Genomic DNA, 22,643 nt, shown 5'->3' on the forward strand with positions numbered 1-22,643 from the left:
CAAATAAACTGGACAGTATGCTGTACGCTTAGTGATATTTTCACAGTTGCGGTCTCGACTGGTCTTGAAATAAAATGCCAAGTCATCAGCTCCCGAGACCGAGACAAGACCGAGACCAAATGTGGTTGAGTCCGAGACGAGACCGGTCTCGAGACCAAGACCGATTTCGAGTACTACAACACTGCTATCTATATTCCTACCCTAAACTATGGTCACCAGCTCTGGATAGTGGTAAGAACAAGATCGCAGATACAATCGTCTATTTTGGCTGCAGGGTATCTGGGTTCTCTGATGGAGATGGGGTGAGAAACTCAGTCATCGGGAGGATCTGAGTTTAGCTGGCTCTTCGCACTTCAGCTTCTACCAACTATTCTGGCTTTGTTGTGTTTGTCCCTTTTTTTCTTATCATCAATAAAGTACTAAATAAAACTTACTTATTATATTTTAAGAGATGTGTCTCATAAACAAATTTCTTGGTAGGATTAAAATAATTTGTGTATGATATGTGCACAAATAAATTTTGGACTTAACTGTTAATGTGTTTCATTGTTGGTTAGTATTTTATTTTCAGCGGAAAACAATCAACACATCCGGTCTTTTTCTTGACAGAAAAACTTGACAAACAGAGCGATTCCCCACGAGCACGCGCGCGTGCCTTGGTGTGATGTAGCAGGCTGTAATGTTTTTGCAGACTACAAAGAAAGAGGAGAACCTACTGGGTGCTAAGCCCATTTTGCCTGATTAAATATTCTTGCGGTATGCTGCATGTACCGGCTGATGTTTATTAAAGTCTTCTAATTCTAGATTCACTGAAACACTGCAGCAGAAAAGAACAATAACTCTTAAGTGTTCAGAATAAATTAAAAAATAAAAAATAAAGACAGTAAATTAAAAATAGAAAATCTTTCGTATTTTGACTAATATAGCGTAATGGTGACGTTATCGTTATTTTGTTATTATTTATTTATGTTGACTACGTCATTACAGCGGAACTCTGTGTCGTTCGGTGTTTCTCACCCAACGATAAAAGCGACGGATGGCAGGTCCGTAACATGCGCCATTGAAAACAAACGCAGCAGCTACGGTGGCTCGCGCTTTCTGCTAACTCAGAGCTCCCTGACCCAGCCTAAAATAGACACATTGTGTGTTTGCGAACCATGGAGACGATTTTAGAACAGCAGCGTCGGTACCACGAAGAGGAAGAGCGACTGATGGACGCCAAAACTAAAGAAATGTTGCACAAAAAGTCCACGGTAAGCTCTGGCGCTACAAGCTAGTGTTAGCATGAGGCTAATCCTTACCTGATAGAAACCAGAACAACACTCAGAGTCTAAGTCATTGTTTTCCTTCTTGTTTCAGCTTCGAGAACAAATTAATTCCGATCATCGCATAAGAGCCATGCTGGATGTAAGTATAAAGTTTGTTTTGGATGGATGGATGAGTGTTTCTTGTTTTCTAGTGGAACGGAAAAGTTCCGATTTTAGAGAAACGGAGTGCGACCTTTTAATGGGTAAATAGAGTGAATCTGTGAAAGGAGTCTATATTTACAATGTTGATCTTTCATAATGTCTTTACTTTGCTCTGACATGTTGTGCAACAGCTTCTGTCTCGCATCTCACTTGATGGTTCAGTTCAAATTCAAAAATACTTAATTTATTACAAAAGAAAATGAAACATTGTAACTCTGATGTAAGGCCGGTCCTCAGGGCTTGGATTTGAGGACCTCTGTTCTACTGAGCGAGACCTGGATGACACCAGCTCTGCTAACCACCCCATTTGCTTTTGCTGCTCCTTTTTAAATCTGTATAATCAGAAAGCCGGGCAGAGAGGCAATGGAATACTTAATTGATGTTGGGTCTTGAAATTGTGACCCTTATCACTTTTGCCTTATAATATCCACAGTGAGGAAAAATGCATAAAAGTCCTCATCAAGTTGTCTCTGGGTTGTTGGCTGTAGCTGCTCTTCACTGATGGATCATGGAGAGAGCTTTGTGTAAACCCAGTTATGAAGGCGATCTAGCCGATATCCATTTATTTGATTCTGGTTGCGTTTTGAGCCCGTGGTTCTCCACTGGGAAGAGATGATGCTGGAGTGAATGATGCCCAGGGTTTTCCTTCTGGATCTGCTGCAGCTCAGATAAGTGGAAGATTGATGGATCAGGAGGATTTACTGTGAGGGTTCATTCCCACCAGCTCCGTTTAATCTGCTTTAACTGAACTCCAGTTGGCCTGCCTAGAACACCGGGTTGGTTTGGGGAGGTGTGAATGCGTAATGGGGGTCTGATGTGAAGCCTGACTGCTGCGTGTCTCCTGACAGAGGTACATGGATGTGAGCGCAAACCTGAGAGACTCCTACGAAGACAAAGACGGGTATGTTTATTTTAAGTCTTTTTAGCAATATGTTTGTAGCTGAGGTTTTTTCTTTTGATGACATAAAAAAAAAACTGAAATGAATAAACATTTATTTGAGGGATTTGTGTCACATTTAGCCTTTTTAACTTGTTAGATTTACTATAATTTAGAGATTTTTACTACTTTATTTGTTTGATAAAAGTACTGTGGCTTAGTTTATTGCTGAGAAGGAAAATAAACACGTTTTTGGTTCATGAGTTTTGACTGCATGATTTTGGAATATGCGACCAAATGTCTGGACTCCCCTGACCTGGATGATGTTCTAGAGGAGGAAAAACAGGCCTGATTCCAGGCAGCTGGTTCTGCTAGCGGACGTTTAACCCTTTGAAACCATTCTGTTTGGCAGGATGAGGAGAGACGAGCTCGCCGCCATCTCTGGACCAAACGAGTTTGCTGAGTTTTACAACAGACTGAAACACATAAAGGAGTTCCACCGAAAGCATCCCAACGAGGTAGGAGAGCTGCCGCCACGCCGTCTGGTCACGTTGTGTCAACAGCAACAGTAACAGAGTCTCTGGGTTGCTTTGTGTCTTCCTTCCTTTGTAGATTTCCATTCCCATGTCAGCAGAGTTTGAAGAGCTGATGAAGGCCAGAGACAATCCCAGTGAAGAGGCTCAGAGTAAGACTCATTATTCAGGTTTTCCAAACTCAATAATCAGGGAACTCTGCAGGGCTGGTAGTGACGGTGTTTACTGATGGTGAATTAAATGGTTCATCTTATGATGTGAGCCTTAAAGGTCCACTATTATGCTTCCTTGAACAGGCTGTGGCCTATTCAAAACACGTCTATTCCATTTAATTAGCTGCTCTCTGCTCAGGGAGACGCATGAGGCTGAGCAGCCGGTGGATTCCTGAGCTGCTGTTCTGCTGATTCTACTTGTTTAAATGATCTGTCTTGTGTCAGAGTGGTTGTTTAGCTCAGCAGCATTAGCTGTTAAACACTCAGCCTAACAGCTGTGCTCCTCCAGACATGGTGGACTTCACTGATGAGGAGGGATACGGCCGCTATCTGGATCTCCATGACTGCTACCTGAAGTACATCAACTTGAAGGGAGCTGAGGTAACGTTGCTCCGTTTCTGTCGTAATCATCAGCTTCCAGACAAAAGGAGCCATGTTCTCAAACTGCTGCCTGTATCCCTGCAGAAACTGGACTACATCACCTACCTGTCCTCATTCGACCAACTTTTTGACATCCCCAAAGACAGGAAGAACGCCGAATACAAAAAGTAGGTCCACGATCCTGTTTGTTGCGTCTGACCCGATGGGCCTGAACTGCATGACCTGGGGAACCATGTGGTTTTGCAGGTACCTGGAGATGCTGCTGGAGTACCTGCAGGACTACACGGACCGGGTCAAGCCTCTGCTGGACCAGAACGAGCTCTACGGGAAAGTCCTGATTGACTTTGAGAAAAAGTGGGAGAACGGGACGTTTCCGGGCTGGCCTGTGAGTGCTGCCTTTGGCCCACGGAAAACACGGTGATTCACTGAGGCGTCGTAGCTCACGCTTCTCCTCCATGTTTCTGATCTGACTGCAGAAAGAGACGAGTAGTGCTCTGACGCACGCCGGAGCTCATCTGGATCTCTCTGCGTTTTCGTCCTGGGAGGTAAAATCAAACTTTAACCAGAAGGGCTGCTGTCGGCTAACTGAACTCATGGGTCTGCTTCATCCTGCAGGAGCTGGCCTCTCTGGGTCTGGACAGGCTGAAGTCGGCTCTCATGGCTTTGGGCCTGAAGTGTGGAGGGTAAGAAGGAGGGGAAGCTCAGATTCATTTCACTTTTCTGCACTTTGTCCCATTACAACTTCAATATTTTTTCCTTGTCTGATTAATCAGTTTGCACGTACACCATGGTGTCTGAAATGTAAAATTAAGGCCTTAAAATGTTACATTCATATTTTACTGTAAGTTGGCTTTAAATACAGTAATCACAAATCTTACATTTTGTTGTGGCAGCAGTATTTGATCTTGTACCTGTAGGTTTTTATGATGGGACAGTTGGAGTCATGCCTGACATGTTTAGTAAGTTTTGACTTGAGGCGTTTAAGGCTAACCAGCTTTTTGTGTCTAACTTGGGTAAGTACAAATTTATGAGAAGAACCTGACTGCAGAAAGTGAGTGGCATCGGGTCAGGCGTCAGATCCATACCGTGTTGCACCCTGGAACTGAAGGGGGGCCATTTTCTGTCTCTGCCCCACCGCTTTCTATTTTCTGCAGTCAGAAAATAGAAAGGTGTTGAAATGTGTCTCCAGTTTGCAGGATGACATTCACTTTCGCCACATCACAATAAATTCAGGAGCAGTTTCTCCTGATAATGTGAAAATTTCTCAATGTTATGAAATGAAAAAAGTTTCATAAAAAAAAATTGATCTCGTAACAAAAACGTTTGTAGTTTTTTTTTTTTTTTTAGCATGTTTTCTATCTTGTTACAACTGAAAAATTTCTTAAGATAATTTTCCCAAATTTATTTCCTAAAAGGTTTTACAACCTTCAGATATGCTGCACATAAATAGTTTCACTGGATTTTATTCTGAAGCACCAGAGTACAGATGCTCAACATACCTGTCAGATTTAAATTCATAAAGAATCTTGAACGTGATCCCTCCTTTTCCCCTTACTATGACACCGTGCGTGTGTGTGTGTGTGTGTGATCAGAACTCTGGAGGAGAGAGCTCAGAGGCTGTTCAGCACCAAAGGCAAATCCCTGGAATCCTTGGACCCGTCTCTGTTCGCCAAGAACCCCAAAGCCAAAGGGCCTAAGAAGTATGTGAGCGTATTAAAATGACTGTTGATCCTGTTGTGTGACGGGGCAGAATGTAATCGTCTCCATGTGTCACCACCTCAGAGACACGGAGCGGAACAGGGAAACGGCCTTCCTGGAAGCTCAGGTCTACGAGTACGTGGAGATCCTGGGGGTGAGTCTTCGTCATCAGCTTCAGGTCCGGCTTCAGCCCACCCCGGCTGTGACGGCCTGACCTGCTGGGCTCTGTGGGTTCTGTGCAGGAGCAGAGGCAGCTCACCCATGAGAACGTACAGCGGAAGCAGGCGAGGACAGGAGAGGAGCGCGAAGAAGAAGAGGAAGAGCAGCTGAGTGAGAGCGAGAGCGAAGATGAAGACAACGAGATCATCTACAACCCCAAAAACCTGCCCCTGGGCTGGGATGGCAAGGTGAGGCCCAAACACGCAGTCAGACCCTGGAGTGGCCCAGTTTGGCCCGCATGTCACAAGGATAAACTCGTATATATGTGGAGTAAGACACGGCGAGCTCTTATGCTTTGAAATGTTGATGTTTGTGGTTTACAGATGATGAAAACTCCAAAACTCAGCATTTCTGAAAATTACAATATGACATGAGATAAAGTTTGAAAAAACAGCAAACCCAAATGCCTGGCAAAGCTGGTCTGTAGGGACTCAACGACCGATTGGCTTGTTCTTGATCATCAGAATGAAAAGGTCTGAGGTACCCCGTGATCTACGTTCTCCTTTCTACAGGGCGCTATGGCATGGTTCAATATTTTAAGGTCTGCTGTATTTAGGAGTTTCGACCAGTAATTGGACTCAGTGGGCAGATGGGGTTAAACCAGTGCTTCTCAATTCCAGTCCTCAGCCCCCCTGCTCTGCATGTTTTAGATGTGCCTCTATTTCAGAACAGCTGATTAAAATAATTGCATGACCACCAAGTGCTGCAGAGGGCTGTTAATCACCCAGAGATACAATTCAGGTGTGTGGCAGAAGGAAAATACCTAAAACATGCAGGACAGGGGGGCCTGAGGACCAGGGTTGAGAAACACTGGTCTGGCAGGAAGTGATGGAGCTCTTCCTGCTGGTGGAACCAGCTGCAGCTCCTCTGTTCACTCCAGCTCAGTCAGGTTTGACTGAGACTATCTGTGATCAAGTTTTGCAACGAATTCTCTGTTGGATTTACATCTGAACTTTGACTAGGCCATTCTAACGCATGAATATGCTTGGATATAAACCATTCCAGCTCTGGCTGGAGGTTCAGAGTGAAGGAGAACCTCCACTCTGCTCTCAGGTCCAACTTGGTTTCTTTCAGGATTGTCCATCTCCACAGCATGATGCTGCCACCACTATGTTTAATAGCAGTCTTACCTCCCACACACAAGTTTATTACAATAACACATTTCAGCTTTAATGCAATTCAAAGTTCTTTACATGATAAAAATATAAACGATGAACAAAAAAAACATTTCTTCACAGGAGCAAAATAAAGAAGTAACAAATAGTTGAAATCAGACTAGATTTAAATGATGTTTTATTATAATTAGTGCTATGTCTGTCTCTCTGATTTAAAGGAACTCTGTGTTTTGGCTGTTTTGCAGTTATCTGGAAGTTTGTTCCAGATTTACGGTACTTAGAAGCTGAAAACTGCTTCTTTATGTCCAGTCTGTGTTGTTGGGATGGGAAGACACTTTGGATTCACTCAGTTTTATTTGCCGCTGTCAGAATACAGGCGCCCTTTTCAGATTTCTAGCTGTAGAAATATTAGAGAGCCGTGTATGGTTTTCCTTCCACATCAGTTATTTGCTGCTTTTTTTCCTCATGTAGCGTGTTTACATGTAAACTAGTTTAAGGGATGTTTTTTTTTTTCTTCCCCTGCAGCCGATCCCTTACTGGCTCTACAAACTGCACGGCCTGAACATCAACTACAATTGTGAGATCTGTGGAAACTACACCTACAGAGGGCCCAAGGCCTTCCAGAGGCACTTTGCAGTACGCGCTTCCTCCTGTGAAAAGAACTCTTATAAATGATTACAATAAGAACAAGGTTTTATTTTTTCAGTAATATTTTTTGTCTGTGTAGGAGTGGCGGCATGCACATGGAATGCGCTGCCTAGGAATCCCCAACACGGCTCATTTCGCTAACGTCACACAGATAGAGGACGCCGTCTCCTGTAAGTCCGTTCCTTCAGTCGGTGCCGTGTCCGTCTGTCTGAGGCCGGCGTTAACTGCTGATGTGTTTGTGTTCAGTGTGGGCGAAGCTAAAGTCCCAGAAGGCGTTGGAGCGGTGGCAGCCGGACACAGAGGTAAGCACAAAGCCCTCTGGACAGAATGTGATGCAGTCTGACTCCTTCACTCGTGTCCTGTGTTGTGTCCACTCAGGAGGAGTACGAGGACTCCATTGGAAATGTGGTCAACAAGAAGACGTACGAGGATCTGAAGAGACAGGGCCTGCTGTAGACGGACAGCGAGATGCTTCCTTTTTTTTTAAATCTCATATTTACTCCTGTTGTTTTATGTCTTAAGTAGTGCTGTTATTTTCCAGACAACTTTTCTCCAGTTTATAACATGTCAACCTTTGATGATTTCAATAAACCGAGGACTTTGAGTCCCTGTCATTCCTAAATGTTGTTTCTGTTTTGGGAGCCTGATGAACCCCAGGATTCTGATTATGTCTCAAAGACTCAGGCAAACTTTGATTAAATAGTTTTTCAGTTACGGTATGTCTTTCTTACACAACCAAATATAAGCTAAGATTAGTTCATGTTCCAGCTCTTAATGTTTCATTGGCTCTAAATCAACAATGTCTCTGAAGACAACCAAAGGAGCAAAACATTACTCTGCTGCTTTTTCCATGTGGCCTCCACAAGGTGGGGCTCTTGCGTTACTGTTGCTGCAGACAACAGAAGATATGTGATGTTCTACAGTTTAAAGCAGAAGTTTACATGCACCTCTTGTGTTTTACTGTCTGGAGCTAAATCAAATCAGTTATTTTAGTTCAGTTAGACTGACCAGAATTATTTCTAATTACAAAAATCAAAGAGAAAGATGAGAGATGTCAGATTTATTTATAAATGTCTTCAGGATCAGAGGTTTACATACAGAATGATTACTGTCTCTTTAAGCGATGAGGGAAAGCCCAGATGATGATGTCATGGTTTTGGAAACTGCTGATATGTTGAAGGACACATTAGAATTAATAGGAGGCACACCTGTGGAAGTATTTGAAAGTCTCACCTAGAACTCATTTCTTTCTGGTTTGATATGATGTGGAAGTCGGTAGAAATCAGCCCAGATACCAGGAAGAGAATCAGGAGCTGATCCAGTCTGGTTCTTCCTTTGGAGTAACCTTCAGATGCTTGACAGCATCATGTTCATCTGTTCAAATAACATGATGGGAATGTCTAACCATCATGGCGCTCAGGAGGGAGACAGGTTCTGGTCCGAAATGTCCAAATCAACCCCAGAACAAAAGAAAGGATGATGAAACTGGTTAGACAGATTCACTATCCACAGTGAACCGTGTCCTGAAAGTGAGGAGGAAGCCACCAGTTCCTGGATACTAACTGCATGAACTGAAGTTCAATATTTTTGACGGACACCTCACTCACTTTACAAAGAAGTGGGAAGGCAGGTTCAGATACTTGTAGAACCATTAGTGAAGCAGCTGGTGCTCACATAGAAGACTGATTGGGGAGACCATCTGTGCATTGCCATGGCCCTTTGAGGTGCAGCCAGAGATGTAAGGAAAGTTACGATGAGGTATGGGTGTGTATATTTGGGTAGTCATCCTCATCTGTGTACTAAAGGAAACAGCTGAGAAGATGTGTGTGTGTGCGTGTGGGAGCTCTGACCGAGTAACAGACCCAGGTCTGTCTGGAAGAATGGCTTGAAACCCCAAACATTCGTATTATTTAAGATACATTACAGTTCTACTGAACCCAGAGGAAATGGATCAAAACTTCTGGCTTTGAAGAAACTTTATTCTGACATTTAGAAAACAGGAAAAATATTGATGATCCTAACTGAGGTAAAACAGAAAAGTTTGATCTGATTTAATGCCAGACAATGAGAAATAAAAGATAAGTCATTGTATACAGTGAATGTACGTATCTGTTTTCAATCAGCTGTGTTGTGTGGTAATGAGTGATGAGGAAACTCAGCAAGGTTACATGGTTCTTTAAATGCGTCGCCGTGTTTAAGGTTGATCTCTATCAGCTGGAAGAAAGAAGGAACTGACCAGAGAAGCAGACTTGAACCTGCCTACATCTCACTCTCTCAAACTGTGGCTTTCTATCCTCCAACATTAGACTCTTTCAGGTGACAATAAATACAAGTCCTCCAACAGTAAACAGACATTTTAATTGGTCATAAAGAAAGTACAAGAAATAACAGTCTTTATTTTAGTAAAATAGGGAAGGAAAAAACAGCTTCTCTTTGTAACTGTACTTTTTTTAAGTTTACGAAGAAACACTGAGCAGAAAATGTTGGTGAGATAAATCACCAGGGTCAACAGTCAGAAGGAGCTCAAATACTGAGACTCACAGTGATCCTCAACGCCTCCACCAGGCAGCTGAAGCCTTGTTCACATCAGCCACTTGTCCTTCTCCTTGTTGAAGGTCTCAGCCCACTGACGAGTAAGCTGTAAATAATGGTCTGCTTGGTTTGGTAAGTAGTCCAAATATAAACGCGCCATTGTCTTCTTGGGTACAGCCCTTTCTATCTGAGTGCCTTCATGCCATTGGTTGAAGGAAGTGATGGTGACAATTTCTGGTCTGACAGACAGAGCCGCCTGCAGGGACGTCTCATAGTAACGCCCGTTGACCCGGTTTCTGGTGTTGTGGTTGTTCCACGGTCGCACGGCGGTATCCATGTAGCCCGGACCGACGCTGGGGATAAACAGCAGGTTGTTTGCATCACAGAACTCCTTGATGGCTTTCCAGTTCTGGTGGGAGGAGCCGAATGAGAAACCATTGGAGGCAAAGTAAGTGTACATGCCGTCAAAGCCGCTGGCTAAGATGTCATGCTTGTGGCGCTCCTCCACAACCAGGGCAACGAAAACACCATCGTAAGGCGTCCCTCTGATGCTCTGTGAGCCTTTTGCTGTCAGGAGCTCCGTCCAGGATTCGGGTGGGGTAAGGTAGGAGTCATAGACATAGAACAGTGGCAGGACTTGCCCTGTGCTAGACCTGAATCTATAGAAGGCGCCATGGTTTCCATATCTGAGACAAACAGAGAGACAAATGGAATTTCATATCAAGGTAGCTTGAAGTTAAATGGTAAATTTTCCAGTCATTTTGACCATTCAAAGCACTTCACATTAACATACCAATACACAAGCAAGTTGGGGTTAAGTACCTTGCAGTGCCCAGGTGTACATCATGGGGCAGTAGAAAGCTAGAATCGAACCTACAACCTTTTGATCAGAAGACAACTACTCTACCAACAAAGCCATAGCATTGGTAAGGTTAATACCACTACTCCTATTAATAGTAGTACTACCTCTCCTACTACACATAATAATAATGATGTTAGTACTAATAATAATGATGTAACTTTTCACAAACTCTTCTATTGTGGCATCCTCTAACACCTTCAGTAATGCCATGGTGAAATCTGTTGTGTGTTTTTGTACGTCTGAGGTTGGACTGACATAAGAACCTAATGAATGATTAACTGTCAGCTCATCTTTCCACGGTACAAATGTACTTCCCTCTTGAACCTGCACTGACTCCTCGGTAGGTCTTAGTCGTGGTGAAGACACAAAACATCTACAGTCGTCATGACGTCCTACCAGAGGCGCAGTTCCAAAAACCTCAATTATTACTCTGTCGGCTCACTGATAGAAAATGAGGAACCATCTATATTTACCCAGCTGCTCCTCATCGTCACCCTGTGGCCTTCACCTTCAGTCCTTTAATGCAGAGCTACACCTGTTGGAGGCGAACCCCACCCAGCACATACACATACACTGGGAAGGAGCTTACTTGTCAATAATATATTTGATGTTGTCATGCATACTCTGGTCCGTCCGGCCCTTGTACGGCTGAATGTGAAAGGCCACCTGTGCACAGAGACAGGAGGATGGATGTTCAGTAAAAGCACCAAGTAAAAACGAAAGAACCTGGAGAAGACGAAATGTTTCAAATTTAGAACATGATCATCTTGGTGAAATTTGTTTTAATTGTTGTTATCAGAACAGCTTTTAGTTAGCAAAAAGTTAACTAAAAGCTGCTATACACAAACCGCTATACACTATTTTCCTTACTGATATACTGTATTGTAAATAGTCTTTCTAACTTCAACATAAATGAACATTATGTACACTTTTAAAAAGTAATCCATCTAAACTGCACATTCCTGATCATGAGTCAAAAATTCCTCTAATAGCTGCACAGTATTTTTATGTGATAATCTTGCACAATATAGCATGATCATTATTCTGGTTGTTATCGTTAATCTTCTTTTGTATATGTTGTTTTAGCAATTTAAGGACATTGTGTCTGAACTAGTATATCTGATGCTGCTGTTACACCTGAATTTCTCTTTGTGGGATAAGAAAAAATATTTCTATTCTACTGCCATATGAAAAACAGTAAACATAGCTGGCCTTCACCTTCAGTCCTTTAATGCAGATCTCTGCAGAGGAAAAAATACACACCAGTTTGTAAGCAAACTCAGAATTCCTCATTTTTTCAAGGAGTAACAGAACCTACATACCAACTGATCCCCATCCTGGGATGTGTTTACCGTAGTCATAACATACCGTAGCAAACTGTTCTTTAATCCAAGATAATGTGGTTCTGAGTGGTAACACAGCCCAACACAGGGTCTTTTCTGGGTCAACAGATCCATGTTATCACATCATCCCAAACACCTGTTCAGACATTATGATACACAGAGAACATCTGGAGTCTTCTCTGTGGACATCCGTTCATTCTTCTTTTGTTCAACACGTCTTACAACAAGAGATAAAAATGCAACAAGAATGAGACAAAACCTTTGCTAATATTCCACCTCCTTGTTGTTTTTGATTCTAAATCGATTTTTATTTAAGAGTAACTAAAGCTGGAGGCCAGATGTTCTGAACCACTGGTTGAAAGTCTGAGGCTCTCGCTCTGAACAACTGGACCTGCTGGGATCACAGCCTACAGGTCCAGCTGAAGCCAACCAAACCTTCCAACTCTCACAAGATCAATAGTTAGGGAACAACTATTGATCAGTAATAGAAGATATACAAGTAAAAATGAAAGAGATGCACATTAAAAATGGTACATTTAAAGGCATAAGTGAGTGTGATTAGGAAGGATGGAGACATTAAGCAACCAACCTACAGCTAAAAATGGTTCTACAAAGTAGAGTCGTACATTTCTTTCTTTGCACTTCACAACTCTGGTCTACTTTGTGTTGGTTTATCACATAAAACCCTAATAAAATAAAATAGATTGGAAGTGTTAATGAGACCAGATGTTAGTAAAGTGTAAGGGGTGTAATACTATTACAAGACTCCGTGTATCAGATTCAGCATCAGCCACAAGCTGAACAGAACCGGAGTTCAGCTCAGGATGAACATTTCTGAGGAACAGAACAGAGAACCTCCATCCCACAGGCGTCCCATCGTTCAGGTGGTACAGGGTCAGTTCACACCTTGGTCCTAAACCATAGCTGCAGTTCATTCTTTGGAGATGATCCAACAGTCTCTGAGAAGACGACTCCAGGAGCTTCTCATGGACTTGAAAAAGGCACAGCTTACAATGGGGAGACGCATTTCTCGATTGATTTTTACCCAGAAAGCACATGGGCAAAAACCGTTAGTGAAACGGTCACTGGGACTGACTAGTATATATTTCATTGAGGGAAAGTCACTGTTTTGAAGTATAAGCTGCTACTTACAGGCATTGCTTCGAAGAATTCGACATGGAATGCAGCGTTCATAACAAACACGTGTGTTCATCGTGTGGCCGTGGACCGTAGCTTGGGGACCACTGCTCACGCACACTGTATACACTGCGTATACATCAATGCTATACACATATATATATATATATAATTGGTTTTATTTAAATGGAACAGTTCATATTATTGAACGTACCATACTGCTACAAATACACCAAAGTAATAATAATGACTCTGTTACCTCAGCCTGTTGGCTTCAGATGCCAGGAGCCACTAAGTTCTGCAGCAGCTGCAAACAGAAAGCATTCAACGCCCACCGCTTCCTCCAACGGAGGTTGCAAGGTCCTCATAAACAGTTTCCATGGTAACGCAGCAGTGTTTAGAGCTGGTGCCCAGGCCTGGCAGCTGCTTTACCTGGTGTGAACAGCTACAGCTGTAGCCGTCCAGTCACTTCCTACATCACTGATCAATGTTAGAGCCGTAGAAACGCTGCAGTTTGGCCTGGTTGAGCTCTACTCAGGGCCGTCAGAGGTTTTCATGCCCTGTTTTACACACTCTTAGGTGTGGAAGTTGTTACTGGAGGAAAAAATCTTTTTGTCTTTATTTTAAATGAGTTAAACACTGGATCGCAGTGACAGCTGTTTTACACACACATGCACACACACACGCACGCACATACGCACACACACGCGCAAGCACACACATTATGAGCAGCAGGGGAATTCCATCAGTTGTGTTGTTATACAGTCCCATCCAGAACTCACTGTGATAAACTTTGTGGTCTGACATGTTTCTTTCTAACTGAATTGATTTTATTTAAATGGAACAGTTCATATTATTGAATGTACCATATTGCTACAAATACACCAGAGTTAGCAAAATGCTAATTTCTTTCCCTAGTCCCATAAAACAAACAGCACACAAAAACAACATTAATGCATTATCAGAAGAAATACATGAATAAATACAAACTATGTAGGGTTGTAAAAACCCATTTTAGATACTTATGTCAAATTGTTGGTGTGTTTTAAATGACCAAAATTGTAATAAAAATGGTAACTGTAACAGGAAGTTTCATTTCAATTCAGTTTATTTATATAGCGCCAATTCAAAAGCAATTATTGTCTCTCGGCCTGTCATGATAACAAAATTTGCTGGACGATAAATTGTTCACTGTGAAATAATTTTTTTGTAAAGTACCTTGAGAAAACTAGGCCTGTCACAATAATCAATAAATCTAATTAATTGCATGATAAATTAAGATTAAAACAAATTCAATAATTTCCTTTGGCATGATTTATCATTTATCTCTTTTTTTCCCCTCTATCTACAAAAAACTGGACAATGAAAGTCTTCAGTTTGGTGCTTGGGTCTCAACTAGACCTTATTTGAAGGAAAATGTTGTTTACAAAGACTTCAAAATGCATTTTATTTGTTGTTTTGTTTATTTATTTTGGATATTTAAAATGTCTTCCATTGTTAAATGTTCATTAGAATTAAAAATGTACTGATCTTTTACAATGTGCTCTTGCATTATTATTTTGCCATTACTATCGTATGACTTAAAAATGGTCTCAAAACAACATTAGCGTTTATCGCAAAGGGCGATAGGTGGCGCTCTCTCTATGGTAACAATCAACATATTTCAGCTCCTATAACCAATAAAAGGCTTTATCCTAAAAAGGAAGACTTTCTAAATTGAACCTCATGGTTCCAAATCTGGTGCATCAAAACTGCTGACATTTGGATGAACAAATGATGGGTCTCATTTATTTTAGTGAAACTGAGGTCAAATGATTAGAGGGAATAAAACCATGGTGTGATCACAGAGCTTCATTCATTCAGTAAGTAGTCATAAGGTAAAAAACATACCGGTTGTCTCACCAGTTACCTTGATGCTGTGTCTTTGGGCAGCATCCATGACAGCAGGAACCAGGTCCTCAGTGGGCTCCCCATGGTCATCAGCCACCCCAGGTGGGTACCATGACAACACCAGCACTCCTACAAACCCACGGCGTGGAGACAAGAGGAGGACTGTCAGAACCGCATCAGACTGGAATGAATATGAGAAACATCAGCACAAACCTCAGTAATGTGCAGTAAAATCAACTGGAAAATGTTCTCTCTGTGTCATATGAGCATCACAAGGCCTTCGTCCTCGTTGGCCACCCAGTTCATATAGCATGCCATATTCCTCCTGGGGGCGCTGTTGGACAGAGCTGTCTCCGGTCCGCTTGGCATTCACATTTACATTGAACCGCATCAGAGTTCACTTCAACCGAACGCAGACCGAGGTTTGTAGACGGACCAGAGTTAACTTTTTTCATTTGCATCAGAGTTTGATTATGCATTCACACCTCCCCAAACAAACCAGAGTTGGCTTAAAGCCGACTAAACCAGGCTGGTAGAATGCTGTCTACTCTAAAAGGCCACTTTCAGCAAAAGTTGATGACTGATTTTATAATCCTGCCATCAGCAGCCTCCAGATTGAAAACTCAGGTGATGAGAGGGTTGTTAGCTGTCAGCTAATCACCTCCGCTCCACTTGTGAACATGGTTTCCAGCTGCTTGAAAGTTATGAGAGTCCATTGCTGCGGCAGCAAGAGGACCCACTAGTGGACACCAGAGTAGACGGAACCCCTCAGGGTTTGCTTGGCTCTGGAGGCTCCTGAAGCAGCTGAGAGGCTCTGGGGCCCAGAAGGCCTGCAGGTTCCCTGGCTGCAGAAGTAGAAACTCAAGAGTGGGAGAAACTTGCTGAGGCAGAGGAGGAGGTCTCTGGTTGGCATCGGTTCTGGAAGACCGATCAATGAGAAAGGGTGGAGTGGTGGTCCGAATCATTAGGAAAGTGAACCAAAAAGTGTTAGAAAAGCCTCTCTGGGAAAATCTCTTCCAGGATCCTGAGTTGATGGAGCAGAAGGAGCTGCTCAAAGGATCATGGGAGTTTGGATGTGGAGAGGAGTTATAACCAGGTGTCTAAGGTATTTTGTGGCAGATGCTGCGTTATTAGCTGTCACTAAATGTTTTCCAGATCTGGATAGATATGAAATACATTTTATCTTAAAACTTTATTTTTAAGATAAAATTTCTAAAAAAAAAACAACAACCCAAAACAACCCAACCTCCATCCATAGAAATATTTGCTATAAATCCAAATGGAATTTTAATATTTGTATTTGTAAAATATGGCAAAGAACTTGGAGCTCTGGAAATGACAATCCATGGAGCAAATGAATTGTCCCTGTTAGTTTCTTCAGTGGGTGGTAGAACCTGGATCAGACTGGATCCAGTTGTCTCTACTGGATCGTGATTTTCTGACGACAAAAACCCATCAGACTTCTGATAAAACATTCTAAAAATCCATGGACATACATATTCAACTGTTGATGATTTTAGCAGAACTGTGGGTTCAGCCAGAAACCGAACCGAACCCATGCAGTGTTTACCTGATGCAGCCGCTTCGATCTGCGCCATATGGGACTCCAGCACCTTTGGGTCCCTGGAGCTGTAGGGCCCCAGCTCAGGGTAGAAACTGGAAGCAATGTCCTCCGGAGGTGTGTGTCTGCCCTGAGCGTGGCTGGCGGCGATCTTCGGGTCCCAGTGGGGCACCAGCGGGTGATCCCAGTGGATGTACTGGTTGTCCATGCTGGGGGAGCCGTACCACAGGTAGTAGAAGATGTGGACGTCGTAGAAGATGCTGGAGTCTCGGTCGGATTTGGTGAAAACCACCTTGGTGTCGCTGCCGCCGGAGCGGAACTGGCCCGGCGATGCCAGCGCGTCTCTCACGTCCGGCCGCTTCCTGTCAGACCTCTCCCCGGCGAAGTCCATCCCGGGCGCCAGGTCAGAAAAGCCGTCGCTGGGCTTCAGGGTCCTGAGCCCCATCATGGTCCCGAAGATGAAGAGTGTGAAGAGGAAGAGGGCGACGATGGCCTTCCTGCGCATCCGCGTCATGGCCGCTGTCCGTGGTGCTGCCGCAGGAAAACACAGCGCAGTCCGCCGCGTCGTCGCGCGCCGCGCTCACCGTTCCCCCCACATCAGCAGCGCGAGCCTCAGCAGATCGCCTCCCGCGTCCGTCCCGGAAACAGCCACCAGCCGGGCCCCCGCTGGCCTGTCCCCCATCGAGCTGCTGCGGTCCGTCTTTCAGTTAGTGAGGCTGCATTTGTTTGTGTGACTGAAACGGCAGGGTGGATTAAGGCCGACCGGAAACAGTCAGCCTGTGGGGGTCGGTTAATGGAGGAAGAGGAGGAGCTTCATGGCATCTATCTCTGAGACAGAGTTAAAGGACGACCCGGCTGGTTGTCCCGCTTTCTACGTTCATCTAAATTCCAAAGAAACGCGGTGCAGGTCCAGGTCGGTCCCATTTCAATGTGTGATGGAACCACAGAGTTTCTTTTCAAAAAAGTCTGAGTTTTTCTTTTCTTTTCAAAAGATTCGCACCACCACACTATGCATTTGTGACAGCCAGCTCCACTGTGAGGTTGGCTGTCAGTTACATTTTAATGAGAACTAATTTAGAAAGGAGACCTTTGAGAAAAGGAAAACAAAACGTTCAATCCAACTTTTCCATTTAAAACGGATAATTTAATAACTTAGTTGACAGAACATGGCCTATAGGCTGTCCAGCTTGTAAAAAAACAAAAACAAAATCATCCATCATTATTAATTATTTTCTCACTTTGACAGACAGACAGAGGTTGTTCTGGTGTCCAGTTCTTCCATGTCTGGTTGGGACGGCTGTTTGAAAAAGCTCCACACACACCAACCAGACATCATCTTCATGGAAGGATGACTCCATCGCCTCCCTTTCTTCTCATGATTCTGTTCCTTTATGGGGGTTTTTTTCTATTCAACTGCAGTAAATGTATTCTTTTTCATGATCGTCTGAGTAGCTGCCTTTTGTTTTTCATTGTCAGATGTAACAACATCCACATTATGTCCTGTATTTCTGCTTGCTGTTGTGCCAACAAGCACACGCTATAATCTAGCAAAGGAAATATTATTCCAAATACACTAAAAAAAGTATGATATACCAAGTATTTTTTGGTCTAGTTTCGGTAACACTTTATTTGAAGGGGTGTGCATAAGACTGACATGACATAACACCTGTCATAAACATAAAGAAGTCTTTATGAATGTTTATGACAGTTGCCATGAAGTGTCATTTGGTAAATAACACTTTTAATGCAAAGTTGCATTAAAAGTCCCATTAAAAGTACCAACTTTACATGATTTTGTAAATAATGACAATTTAATGCAAAGTTAGCATTTTTAATGGACTTGCAATGCAACTTTTGGAGCAATTTTACATTAAAAGTGTCATTATTTACCGAATGACACTTTATGACAACTGTCATAAACATTCATTAAGACTTCTTTATGTTTATGACAGTGTCATGTCAGTCTTATGCACAACCCTTCAAATAAAGTGTTACCCTAGTTTCTAGTAATCCGTTAATATGGATGAAAAGTATTTGTTCCATTGGCAGATAAATTCACTTATAACAAGACATGTTCCCATAAGTGAAATAATCCATCAATGGAACTACGTTTTCATCAATATTAAGGAATTATTAACTTAAAAACAAGTTCCTATATCTTGCTGAAAGTTTGTCTAAAGTTAGTTTTGTCTTATTTCTAAGATATTTGCACTACAAGCTGGACCAAAAATACTTGGTAAGAGTTTGCGTTTTTGCTATCTATATCTCTACCTCTGTTTTTTTGATGTGTTATTTTCTAAATCCAGCATTAAAAGCAACTGAAAAGGTCTACAGAGAGCATTAAAAGGTACATTATAATGTAGAAAAATCACATTAAGCCTCTCTCACTTCGATGTCAGGATGTCAAACTCCTAAAATAACAAAGTATCTAGTTTCTGGTAAGTATTTTGGAAATTCACACGCAAACATTTTGTAACAGCCTGCTACCAACCAACTCTGTTCTCCTCTACCATCACAACAGCTGTTAAACAGAGAATGTGGACTAGAAATAATTTTTCTGCCATCATTTTGTTGCCCCTGTTTAGCGCCCACTAAAGTGCCCTTTAATTATAAGCTCCAAGTCTTAAAGCGTGGATGACATCTTTGCCATCACCCTAATCTTGAATTACTTTAGAAACTTAACACCTTTTTCTCTGTCATGGGTTCAACCATTTTAATGAGAAACTCAGATGTTAAACACTCATTTTAAAGAAACAAGTCATGTAAAAAAAAAATCAAAATCAAACCTGAATCTGGAGATTTCTTGTGTTTTAAAACTGAGTACTGTCTTATAACTTGAAATAATAAACCAGCAACGTAACTGAACATGTCAGTGCTGAAGGAATGTGGACAGAATGGGATTTGATTTCACTGAATGTACAAACTGACCATGTTGCCTTCAGGTAACTGAAGAACTGGGAGAACATGCGACTTTCTCTCAGCAAACATTCACCATTTTGTAAATGTCAATAAAAAAATAAACAGAGTTTTCACACAAATAAAAATATTCCTTCAAGAGTGACACTAATCACCTCTCATACAACCCGTTTACATCTAGATGTGTTTCAGGGATTCATTTTCTTCATTTGAGGGAAAAAGAAGCTCTTAACTTTGAAATCTTTTGGTAACCTTTTCTGAATTACAACACACGTGTTGAATTGATTTCTTCCCTGATGTGACTGTGATTCAATACAGTCAAATATCAGCTTCTAGAGTTTAGGGTTATCAGCGCTGAAGTTGATGGAACTCTAAGTCGACCAAATCCAGAGCTGAGTTTTCATTATATTTTAATGGGAAGTTTCCTTAAATAGCTGTGCTTTTTGCTCTCGTGTAATTTAAAGATGTTCCTAATTTTTGGGAAAAGCCCCCAACTTAAAATTTCCCCTTGGAGAACTGACTTTAGAAATCCAACCAGTCAGCATCCAGGCTGCAGTTCTAGAAAACAAAAACGGAACTTTTTCTCCTCCTGGTGGTGGGATGCAGCAACTTCACCTTAAGGTCTGATTAAAATAACAAAAGCGCATCAAATTTAATGGGCTTTCAATATAATAACTATTGTATTGTGATAACTGATCACTGGCTTTATCAATTGTAGGAGGACATAATAATGATGTCTTAAGACTATCGGTAGGAAAATTCCTGGCAGCAAAGAAAAGAAACACACCAGGATAAACAAATTATTAAAGAAATTAATATCTTTAGTTCTTCATGAATTCAGACACCAGTCCTGAACAGTGTGTTCATGGCTGCAGACAAACTACTCACCAAGGGTCACATACATTTGTAAAGGGTCCACAGTAACAGGTTTATTTGATTCAAACTTAAACTGTGAATCTGAACACCATTTGGTGACTACAATGACCAGCAGGAAGGTGGGGGGCGGAGCCAGTATGGTTTATGGTGATCCTGGGTCAGCGCTCTCTGGAGTAGGAACATTGAATAAAGGTTTAAAAAAAAAAAAATCCCTCTTTTATTTCCAGAATGCCCCAATCACACAGAGGACAGGACACATCATCCATGTTGTACATTAGTTTTTTTCCCCCCCACAAGACCACAAACCGGCCAATGACGGACACACTTAAACCATTCTCTCATCCCGACTGAAGCCATAGTAACAATTTACACAATCAGGCTCTAAAAACAGAGCACATCACCTCATATATACAGCCTCATCAGTCCCATTGATCCTTTACAGTATTTACACATGTGCAAAACAACTAAATACAGTAAGTCAGAAGGAAAGGGCCGTCTAATAAAGACCTGACCACGTCGTCTTCTCCAGGTGAGCAGCAGAAACAAATCTACCCATCATCCTCTGCTCCGTGTGGAGCAGTGAACGTTGCATTGTCCGAAGCACCAGATGTCCTGCATGGAGACGTGTAACTGAATGAGAGAAGGAATAAAAGGCCAACTTGGAGATGAATGGAAGGAAATTCATTTTTCTACCACAGCAAAGGAACCGCCAACACTGGCTGATCTTTCTGGCTTCCTGTAGAAATATGTTGAAGTATTACATTTAATAGAACAAAAAAGGGTCTCCAGCATGATCCTCTGCCAAGTTCTGCAACAACCTAGCAGGCTTTGGATTAGCTGCTGAGGAGCATGACCAAATGGATTACTGGAAAATTCAGAGCCAAAGGAGACGCTGCGCGGTGACGGGGAGACGAGATCGAGTCAAACAGCAGCTTTGCGGAAGGAGAGTTCCTCTGGCTCATGGAGGAGCCCCCACCCTCACGGTTAGGGCTGCTGCAGCAATACAAACGCTGTCATCAGCCGATCCTGCCTCGCAGTCCTCCACATCACGCAGCAGGGACAAACACAGACGGCTAAATAAAAGTGCTTCACTGCGTCCCGGCATGTTGAACACATTCAGTCTGGAACGGGCTCAGACGGGATTATTCAGATCGCTGCCGCTACAGGACAGGCGGCTTCTACTTCACATTATCAAGCAACTTCTGAAGAAACACTGGAGTTGGAGAGTCACTTTTTTGAACCTTCATGGATCATTCGGACTTACTGCAGCTACTTGCAGGCTCCAACGTTGTGCTCAGCAAAGCAACTTGGACTCTTCAATCTGAGGCTAAAAGAACCAGCAGCTTAAACCTCTTCACCAGGAGAGGAAACGCTCTTCTAGAGATGCACTAAGAAACTGGCTGGTGACCGTTTCTCACAATGTTTTTGTCCTGATCATTGAACTCACCATCAGAAACCCAGGCGGTGAGGATTGTTAGCTGTTACCACAAGATGACTCAAAGTCCGCCATCTTCTGGGTCTGTTTTAAAATCTGGTCAGAAGCAGTAGATCTGTTTATAGCGTTTTAGTTCGTCCACCATGTTCAGCTCTGATGCTCACATTGACCTTGGGGGAGATTCATCAAACTGGTGAGGTAAACTGACACAGAAGACACTTGGGGATAAGTAGGGGTCAGCAGGTAATCGGAAGCCTGACAGTAACCGTTTTATCCATTGGAGCCTTTAGTCTTGTTCTGGTGTGGCAGAAGATGCATTTGGGAATGTTGGACTTAGGGCTGTAACGATTCGAGTACCTCGATTATTAAAATTCCTTGAGGAAAATTTATCTGACTCGACGCTTCCTAATATTGTTTCATTATTTAGCGCATCATGTTCCGGCCGGATCAATATTTGTGTTGGGGAGCGAGTTCACTTCCGCCTATGAGTTGTTGCTATGTGCTAGCAGCATAACGTCAAAGTCTCAGGGTTTTGTCGTTTTTTGGGGGACAAATAAGCATTTTTAAATTGACTGCCAGATGCTTGGAGTACGGCAGAGGGCGAGAGAGAGAGAAAGAGATCCAGTTACTCGATTAATTGAAAAAAGAATCAATAGAGTACTTGATTACTAAAATATTCTTTTACAATTGCTCTAGTTGGGCTTTTGGAAATTTCAGAGGAAAGTCATACTACTTAATCTACAAGGACTGCTTACACTTGCTAACCATGCTAATTGTTCATTTAAATACAAATCATTTGGTCTCCGTTTCTAATAATAGACTAATCACAGCAGGATTAGTCAATTATCCTGCTGTGATAATTGCATCAAAAAGATGAATTATTACATTCATCTTTAAGAATGTGATCATTCTTAAAGAGACATGGGAGTTGAAATAAGT

At 42.4% G+C, this 22,643-nt stretch overlaps 2 protein-coding genes across 2 annotated transcripts; one reads left to right on the top strand and one right to left on the bottom strand.

Moving 5' to 3' along the window:
* Positions 1-986: 986 nt before the first annotated feature.
* Positions 987-7,774, top strand: sf3a3 (splicing factor 3a, subunit 3). Its single transcript, XM_008421283.1, has 17 exons — positions 987-1,253; positions 1,360-1,407; positions 2,318-2,370; positions 2,759-2,864; positions 2,959-3,031; positions 3,381-3,472; positions 3,557-3,639; positions 3,719-3,857; positions 3,949-4,017; positions 4,088-4,155; positions 5,065-5,172; positions 5,255-5,324; positions 5,413-5,577; positions 7,030-7,140; positions 7,232-7,322; positions 7,399-7,454; positions 7,531-7,774. The coding sequence occupies exons 1-17, from the start codon at positions 1,158-1,160 to the stop codon at positions 7,606-7,608; spliced, it is 1,506 nt and encodes a 501-aa protein (XP_008419505.1). The 5' UTR covers positions 987-1,157; the 3' UTR covers positions 7,609-7,774.
* Positions 7,775-9,490: 1,716 nt separating this feature from the next.
* maneal (mannosidase endo-alpha like) lies at positions 9,491-18,080 on the bottom strand. Its single transcript, XM_008421284.2, has 4 exons — positions 16,487-18,080; positions 14,936-15,045; positions 11,136-11,212; positions 9,491-10,370 (listed from the first exon to the last, which is right to left on the bottom strand). The coding sequence occupies exons 1-4, from the start codon at positions 16,989-16,991 to the stop codon at positions 9,734-9,736; spliced, it is 1,329 nt and encodes a 442-aa protein (XP_008419506.1). The 5' UTR covers positions 16,992-18,080; the 3' UTR covers positions 9,491-9,733.
* Positions 18,081-22,643: the final 4,563 nt, after the last annotated feature.

The sequence above is a fragment of the Poecilia reticulata genome, linkage group LG11 (assembly GCF_000633615.1).
Source record: "Poecilia reticulata strain Guanapo linkage group LG11, Guppy_female_1.0+MT, whole genome shotgun sequence".
In the NCBI taxonomy this organism is placed as follows: Eukaryota; Metazoa; Chordata; class Actinopteri; order Cyprinodontiformes; family Poeciliidae; genus Poecilia; species Poecilia reticulata.